Source organism: Pelophylax lessonae (genome assembly GCF_965119305.1).
Source record: "Pelophylax lessonae genome assembly, chromosome: 10".
In the NCBI taxonomy this organism is placed as follows: domain Eukaryota; kingdom Metazoa; phylum Chordata; class Amphibia; order Anura; family Ranidae; genus Pelophylax; species Pelophylax lessonae.
Window position 1 is genome coordinate 204,455,776 of NC_138777.1, and position 8,219 is coordinate 204,463,994.

Sequence of the window (8,219 nt, forward strand, 5' to 3'; positions counted from 1 at the left end):
CAGTCACGGAGTTGTTGTGAAGCCACTCCTTCGTTATTTTACCTGTGTGCTTAGGGTCATTGTCTTGTTGGAAGGTAAACCTTCGGCCCAGTCTGAGGTCCAGAGCACTCTGGAAAGTTTTTGTCCAGGATATCCCTGTACTTGGCCGCATTCATCTTTCCCTCGATTGCAACCAGTCGTCCTGTCCCTGCAGCTGAAAAACACCCCCACAGCATGATGCTGCCACCACCATGCTTCACTGTTGGGACTGTATTGGACAGGTGACAGATTTTCTCCACACATACCGCTTAGAATTAAGGCCAAAAAGTTATATTTTGGTCTCATCAGACCAGAGAATCTTATTTCTCACCATCTTGGAGTCCTTCAGGTGTTTTTTAGCAAACTCCATGCGGGCTTTCATGTGTCTTACACTGAGGAGAGGCTTCCGTCGGGCCACTCTGCCATAAAGCCCCGACTGGTGGAGGGCTGCAGTGATGGCTGACTTTCTACAACTTTCTCCCATCTCCTGACTGCATCTCTGGAGCTCAGCCACAGTGATCTTTGGGTTCTTCTTTACCTCTCTCACCAAGGCTCTTCTCCCCCGATAGCTCAGTTTGGCCGGACGGCCAGCTCTAGGAAGGGTTCTGGTCGTCCCAAACGTCTTCCATTTGAGGATTATGGAGGCCACTGTGCTCTTAGGAACCTTAAGTGCAGCAGAAATCTTTTTGTAACCTTGGCCAGATCTGTGCCTTGCCACAATTCTGTCTCTGAGCTCTTCAGGCAGTTCCTTTGACCTCATGATTCTCATTTGCTCTGACATGCATTGTGATCTGGAAGGTCTTATATAGACAGGTGTGTGGCTTTCCTAATCAAACACAGCTGGACTCAAATGAAGGTGTAGAACCATCTCAAGGATGATCAGAAGAAATGGAAAGCACCTGAGTTAAATATATGAGTGTCACAGCAAAGGGTCTGAATACTTAGGACCATGTGATATTTCAGTTTTTCTTTTTTAATAAATCTGCAACAATGTCAACAATTCTGTGTTTTTCTGTCAGTATGGGGTGCTATGTGTACGTTCATGAGGAAGAAGAATGAACTTAAATGATTTTAGCAAATGGCTGCAATATAACAAAGAGTGAAAAATTTAAGGGGGTCTGAATACTTTCCGTACCCACTGTACCAGCCAGTAATGGATTTCAGGAACAGCCAATCTCCTCTCAGGTATGGAGAGGCGCTAAAAAATATACTATATGATAGCATATATATATATATATATATATATATATATATATATATATATATATATATATATATATATAATATGTGTGTGTGAAAAAGCAATAAAGTCCCAAGTGAAACAACACAAATTATTATTATTATTTCAGGTTCTTATATAGCGCTGTCAATTTACGCAGCGCTTTAGATATAAATTACACATTCACATCAGTCCCTGCCCTCAAGGAGCTTACAATCTAAGGTCCCTAACTCACATTCATACATACATAGTAGGGCCAATTTTTATACAGGATCCAATTAACCTACCAGCATGTCTTTGGAGTGTGGGAGGAAACCGGAGTACCCGGAGGAAACCCACGCAGGCACAGGGAGAACATGCAAACTCCAGGCAGGTAGTGTCGTGGTTGGGATTCAAACCACCGACCCTCTTGCTGCTAGGTGAAAGTGCTAACCACTACACCACTGTGCTGCCCTTAATAGTTAAGCTCTCTCCTGTTGGTGTTGGGATCAGATGTCCTTCTTGGATCACTCTTTTCACCTTGGATGATTTGTTATTTCACTTGGGACTTTATTGCTTTTTCACATATATATGCTATCATATAGTATATTTTTTAGCGCTGCACAGTACTTTTTTCCATTATACATAAATGTAGCCATTACTGGAGAAACCTACATCTGTTGTGATTGGGCCCCCTGATGCTGGAGGGTGGGGGGGGGGGGGGGGTGAGTGTCAGCTCCCTGTACCAGTGTGAAGTAAATGTGTTATGTTATAATTGTATCTGACCCGTCCTGTGCTCACTCTCCAGCCTCCGAAGAAGAAGGGAGGGAAGAAGAAGTCGGCTAAGGGGAAGAAGAGCCCCGGATTGGTGGATGGAATGTCCACTGAGGACATGAGTAAAGATCAGGTAGGTCCTCCTTACTAGGAATGAGCTCATCTAAGGGGGACAGAATGGCATTTGCCTCTGGTGGGAGAGTCTTCTAGAGCGTACCAGCAGCTATAGTTCATCCACATAGGGCAGGGGGTGTCTAATGCTCTGGGTCCCTGGTGCCCAACCTGTGGCCCTCTGGTATATGATGTGTGGCCCTCAGCAGTCTGTAGAGGGAACATTGATTAGGGGAATAGCATTGATCTCTACCAGCCTCATCTTCAGTCTCCTATTGTCTTCTGCAGCATCTCCCCAACCTACAATGTATCCTCTCCTCACTCTCTGACCCTCATTTCCTCCATCAGCTCTGCAGTCTCTGAACCCTCACTTCCTCTATTACAGTGAAGGAAAAAAGTATGTGACCCCCTGCTGATTTTGTACGTTTGCCCACTGACAAAGAAATGATCAGTCTATAATTTTTATTGGTCGGTTTATTTTACCAGTGAGAGACAGAATAATAACAAAAATATCCAGAAAAGTTATAAATTGATTTGCATTTTAATGAGTGAAATAAGTATTTGATCCCCTATAAATCAGCAAGATTTCTGGCTCCCAGGTGTCTTCTATACAAGTAATGAGCTGAGATTAGGAGGATTCTCTTAACCGCTTGCCGACCGCCACACGACTTTTTACGGCGGCAGTCAGCCCCGTACAAGAAAAGGGACTTAGTACTACGTCGCTCACCTGAGAGCCTCTAGGGCAGTGATGGCGAACCTTGGCACCCCAGATGTTTTGGAACTACATTTCCCATGATGCTCATGTACTCTGAAGTGTAGTAGAGCATCATGGGAAATGTAGTTCCAAAACATCTGGGGTGCCAAGGTTCGCCATCACTGCTCTAGGGGGTGAGCGCGTGCCGCCGGAGGCACGCTCCGGCCCCCGCTCGTTCCCTAACATGTCCGCGCGTGTGACCGGCGGACCCAATGTCCGCCGGTCACTGGTGATCTCCCGGTGGCGAGGGAGAAAGGCAGGCGGCTGATGTAAACAAAGCCAACTGTCATTCTCCCTGATCTAACTGTCATACGATCCTGCTATGTAGGATCAGGATCGTATGTCTCTGTGGTTACATCACTAGCCACACCCCTTTACAGTAAGAAGCACACCCCTAGGGACACACTTAACCCCTGCATCACCAATAAAGTTAACCCCTTCCCTGCCAGTGTAATTTTTACAGTAACAGTGCATATGTATAGCACTGATTACTGTAGTAATGTCACTGGTACCCCCAATAAATAAACCATAGTACACTTACAAACATCTTGTGATAAGAAGCGTATAAAGATGCAAATGGTAGGCTGTCAGCAGCGTGGCCTTAAGGTACTTTGGTTTATTTATATATAATAAATTTTAGGGGTGTTACACTATTTGCGCTCCCTTGTCTTTTTTTCATCAATGACTATCTGACGGAGTGGGAGCCTTTCTGGTGTGACGGTTTATCTGCTTTAACATCTTCACCTCAACATCCTGTTTCGGATCATCCATCCTTAGTTTAACAATCTGGTTTGACTCAGGTGCTATATGGCACTCCGAGTCCTACGTTTCTGGTGAGCTTAATATATCTCCATATCTTGTTGGTGTTGGGACCCAGTGAGCACTTGATTGATTATCACTGCAGTGGACAGTCATGTCACTTTACACTTGGGATTGTTGATTTCACATTCACCTCAACTCCTTTTGGATTTATTAATTTGGGACTCACCATTAATTATTTATTTTTATTCACATTTATATGTATACATGTTTTGATTATTCACTTTCACATGTTATTTATCATTTCAATACATTTATTGTTCACTAGCGCTGCACTTTTATAGATTATCTTGTTACCACAATTTTCTTGTCAGTTGTTTCGTGCAGCAGCTTTCGTATGGTTAGCGCAATCATTTTTTTTTCTTTTTCATTTATTGGTATTTTTAAATGTAGCCTTGTATGGGCGCCTTTCTGTGTTCCTAAACAATGTTAAAATAAAAGAATGCATTTTAACCACTTAAGCCCCGAAAGATTTTACCCCCTTCCTGACCAGGGGGTTTTTTGCGATTTTTTTTTTTTTTTTTTTTTTTTTTTACTGCGTGACTTTAACGGACAATTGCGCGGTCGTGCGACGCTGTACCTAAACAAATGTCACGTCCTTTTTTTCCCACAAACAGAGCTTTCTTTTGGTGGTATTTGATCACCTGTGTGATTTTTTTCGATCATGCGCTATAAACAAAAAAAGCGCGTAAATTTTGCAAAAATAACAATATTTTTCAAATTTTTTTATATGAAATTCCCAAAAAAAAATGTAACTATCAAAATTTTTTAACATTTTCGGCCAATTTGTTTTATGCTACCTATGTTTGGTAAAAAAAAATCGCAAAAAGCGTATATTGATTGGTTTGCGCAAAAGTTATCGCGTTTACTAACAAAGGGAAAGATTCTTGTCATTTTTGGTGTTTTTTTTTTTTTTTAACGAGTAATGGCGGCAATCTGCGATTTTTTTTTTTTTTTTTTTGCAGTACTGCGAAATTGCGGCGAACAGATCGGACCCTTGACTGACATTTTTGACACTTTTGGGGTTACCAGTGACATTACTGCAGTAATCAGTGCTATACATATGCACTGTTACTGCAAAAATGACACTGGCAGGGAAGGGGTTAACTGTATTGGAGAGGGAGGGGTTAAGTGTGTCCTAGGGGCGTGATTCTAACTGTAGTGGGACAGGTCTACTATTGTAAAAACAGAGATCAACGGTTCTACATAGTAGAACCGTCTGATCTCCATTTTTACACAGGGGAGAATGACAGGCGGCTTGTTTACATAAGCCGCCCGCCTTTCTCCCGCTCTACCGACGATCGTAGTGTGACCGGCGGACATCGGGTCCGCCGGTCACACGCGCGTACTCTCCAGTGAACGAGCCGGGACGGGCGCACGCCTCAGCGGGCGCGTGCTCGCCCGCTATTGGCTCACAAACCGGTCACAGGCTAGTGACGTATATATACGTCACTTTGCCTGGCCGGGGCTGACCGCCGCAGTATATCTACTTGCGGCGGTCGGCAAGCGGTTAATAATATCATAAATATGTGAGTGCTATTAAAATCCACCACTAGCAGGACTGGGTCTTGCAACCTTTTTGCATATATAGGTAAACCATTACTTGAATGAACACGGGGAAACTTTTTCTAAATCTTTTATTTCTGTATCTTTTTTGGATTTTTGGATGGATATCACTTTGCAGCGTGGAATCACCTGCTTGCATTAATTGTACTCTGCTCTAGGTACAGCACATTCTTTATTCTGCAGAGGTATGATATACTGAACGGTATATCCCCCGCACCAATGGATCAACCTATGACCTAAAAAATACCCCAAAAAACTTACAAAATTATATATATATATATATATATGTTACTAAGGGGGTGGGATGCAGCTGCTATAGTAAAGTTCTAGTGACTGTGTGTAAAGTAACCTTGATATAGGATTACCTATAGCGCTTGCTCAATTATAAAGTGCAAATATATAATATAAATTATGAACAATCCTATAATATTTCAGAAAAAAATATTAAAGTGCATAATGTTGTGCAAAAAAACCAAGTGAGCAAATATAAGTGATATACAAAATAACAAGATGGCTCATTCAATACTAAAAATAATGAATGTATAAATTATATAAAAAATATATAAAAAAATATTATAAAAATATGTAAAACGGAAAATTCAAGTTCATACGTAGTGCATGAGATATATGAATAATCTCATAAATATTCCATACAGTTCATGTGCAAATGCGACTTCTTGTGAAAAAAGTTCAAATATATTAAATTAATGCAGTGCAAGGTGCTTAGTGCCAGGCTTTCCAATCAATCACTGGTGTCACTTTTTATTTTCCACTGTGGCTAGTAGTCTGGTGAGTGAGCAATTTTACTACTAGCCACGGTAGTAAAAAGTGACACCAGTGATTGATTGGAAAGCCTGGCACCTTGCACTGTATTAATTTAATATAGTCACATTTGCACATGAACTGTATGGAATATTTATGAGATTATTCATATATCTCATGCACTACGTATGAACTTGAATTTTCAGTTTTACATATTTTTATAATATTTTTTTATATAATTTATACATTCATTATTTTTAGTATTGAATGAGCAATCTTGTTCTTTTGTATATCACTTATATTTGCGCACTTGGTTTTTTTGCACAACATTATGCACTTTAATATTTTTTCTGAAATATTATAGGATTGTTCATAATTTATATTATATATTTGCACTTTATAATTGAGCAAGCGCTATAGGTAATCCTATATCAAGGTTACTTTACACACATTCTTTATTCTGTCATTATTATATTCACAGCTTACTGATCATGTGACTGCACTGTACGCTGTAGAGGTCATTGTTTTTGGGAAAGGTTTCCTGAGATCTGAGAACCGTTTCAGGGGTTCTTCTGGAGTAGGAAGGTTGGGAGATGCCACTTTATGGACATGAATTTGTCTGATTTCTCCATAGCTGGAGGAGCACATAGTGCGCCTGCGGGAGGAGCTGGACAGAGAACGGGAGGAGAGGAACTACTTCCAGCTGGAGAGAGATAAGATCCACACCTTCTGGGAGATCACCCGCCGCCAACTGGAAGACAAAAAATCTGAACTGCGGAACAAGGACCGGGAGATGGAGGAGGCGGAGGAGAGGCATCAGGTGGAGATCAAGGTGAGGACATCACTTCTTTATGTCATTTCTCTGCACCGACATCTTCCTGAGAACTACCAGAGACAACATTGTCATTCTTCTCCTTCACATATCAGTCATCATCATACAATGGTGGGGGCAGGGACAGACACGGCACGCCTCCCACTCATTTCCAGTCATCCTAAAGGAGGGTGGGCATTGACAGCAATGCATAGACGTATTACAGTGCAACAACTCCGCGCTAAGACCAAATTAACAAGGTGTAAATCACTCCTCAAATCCTAAATGCGTTGCAGGGGAAATTACTTTCCACCAACAACCTGACGTATATAGGTATGGACCATAGGGTGAGTATCTGAATAGAGAACTGGCTCCAGGGGAGAGTCCAGAGGGTGGTGATAAATGGGGAGTACTCGTATTGGGCGGGTGTGGAAAGTGGGGTCCCCCAAGAATCTGTGCTGGGACCAATCCTGTTTAATTTATTCATAAACCACCTAGAGGAGGGGATATCTAGCACAATCTCAGTATTTGCGGATGATAATAAGCTAAGCATGCCAATATCTTCTATGCAGAATGTGGAAACCTTACAAGCGGACCTGAACAAAATAATGGGGGGGGGGGGGCATCTACATGGCAGATGAGGTTTACTGTGAAAAAATGTAAGGTAATATATTTGGCTCCCAGAAAAACAAACACAAGTTACTCGCTGGGGGAGAACCTCTGGGTGAAGATGGAAAAGGACCTTGGGGGTCCTAGTAGACAACAGGCTCAGCAATGGCAAGCAATGCCAACAGAATACTGGCATGTATAAAAAAAAGAGGATTCACTCCAGAGATAAAACGATAATTCTCCCACTCTACAAGACTCTGGTCCGGCCACATCTGGAGTATTCTGTCCAGTTCTGGGCACCGGTCCTCAGGAAGGATGTGCTGGAGCTGGAGAGTGGTCAGTACACCTAGGACAATAATTGTGAACCTTGGCACCCCCAGATGTTTTGGAACTAAATTTTCCATTATGCTCATGCACTCTGCAGTGTAGTGGAACAGCATAGGAAATGTAGTTCCAAAACATCTGGGGCGCCAAGGTTTGCCATCACTGACCTAGGGGGAAACAGGAGCAGGCAGGATCAACCAGGTATTTTACAACATAGAATGGGACAAATTACACTACAAAAGCACTGTGGTATTTATCATGCTTTATAGGAACAGAAGCTTTTTTTTTTTTCTTTTCAGGGTTACAACAGCTTTAACACATCCGCTTTTCGAAGCAATGGAATAATTTTTGTTGAGATCAGAGTTCTTTGCTAAAGAAAAAAAAAACTATCATGAAAATAAAAAAAAGTTGCTGCAGGTATACAATGTAGGCACTTGGCTACCAAATATTTAAATATAAAATGTGACCGGGCT

At 41.8% G+C, this 8,219-nt stretch overlaps 1 protein-coding gene across 2 annotated transcripts in view; it reads left to right on the plus strand.

Annotated features, from left to right (window-relative positions):
* Positions 1 to 8,219, plus strand: part of LOC309565794 (dynein regulatory complex subunit 4-like) — a 69,936-nt gene that overhangs the window by 899 nt on the left and 60,818 nt on the right. Inside the window, exons 2-3 of one of the 2 annotated variants that reach the window (XM_082270789.1) lie at positions 2,049 to 2,123; positions 6,637 to 6,834. In XM_082270789.1, the coding sequence (XP_082126915.1) occupies positions 2,049 to 2,123; positions 6,637 to 6,834 (273 nt within the window). Of the gene's footprint in view, positions 1 to 2,024; positions 2,124 to 6,636; positions 6,835 to 8,219 lie in introns of both variants that reach the window. The other variant, XM_082270790.1, reaches the window with a different exon arrangement.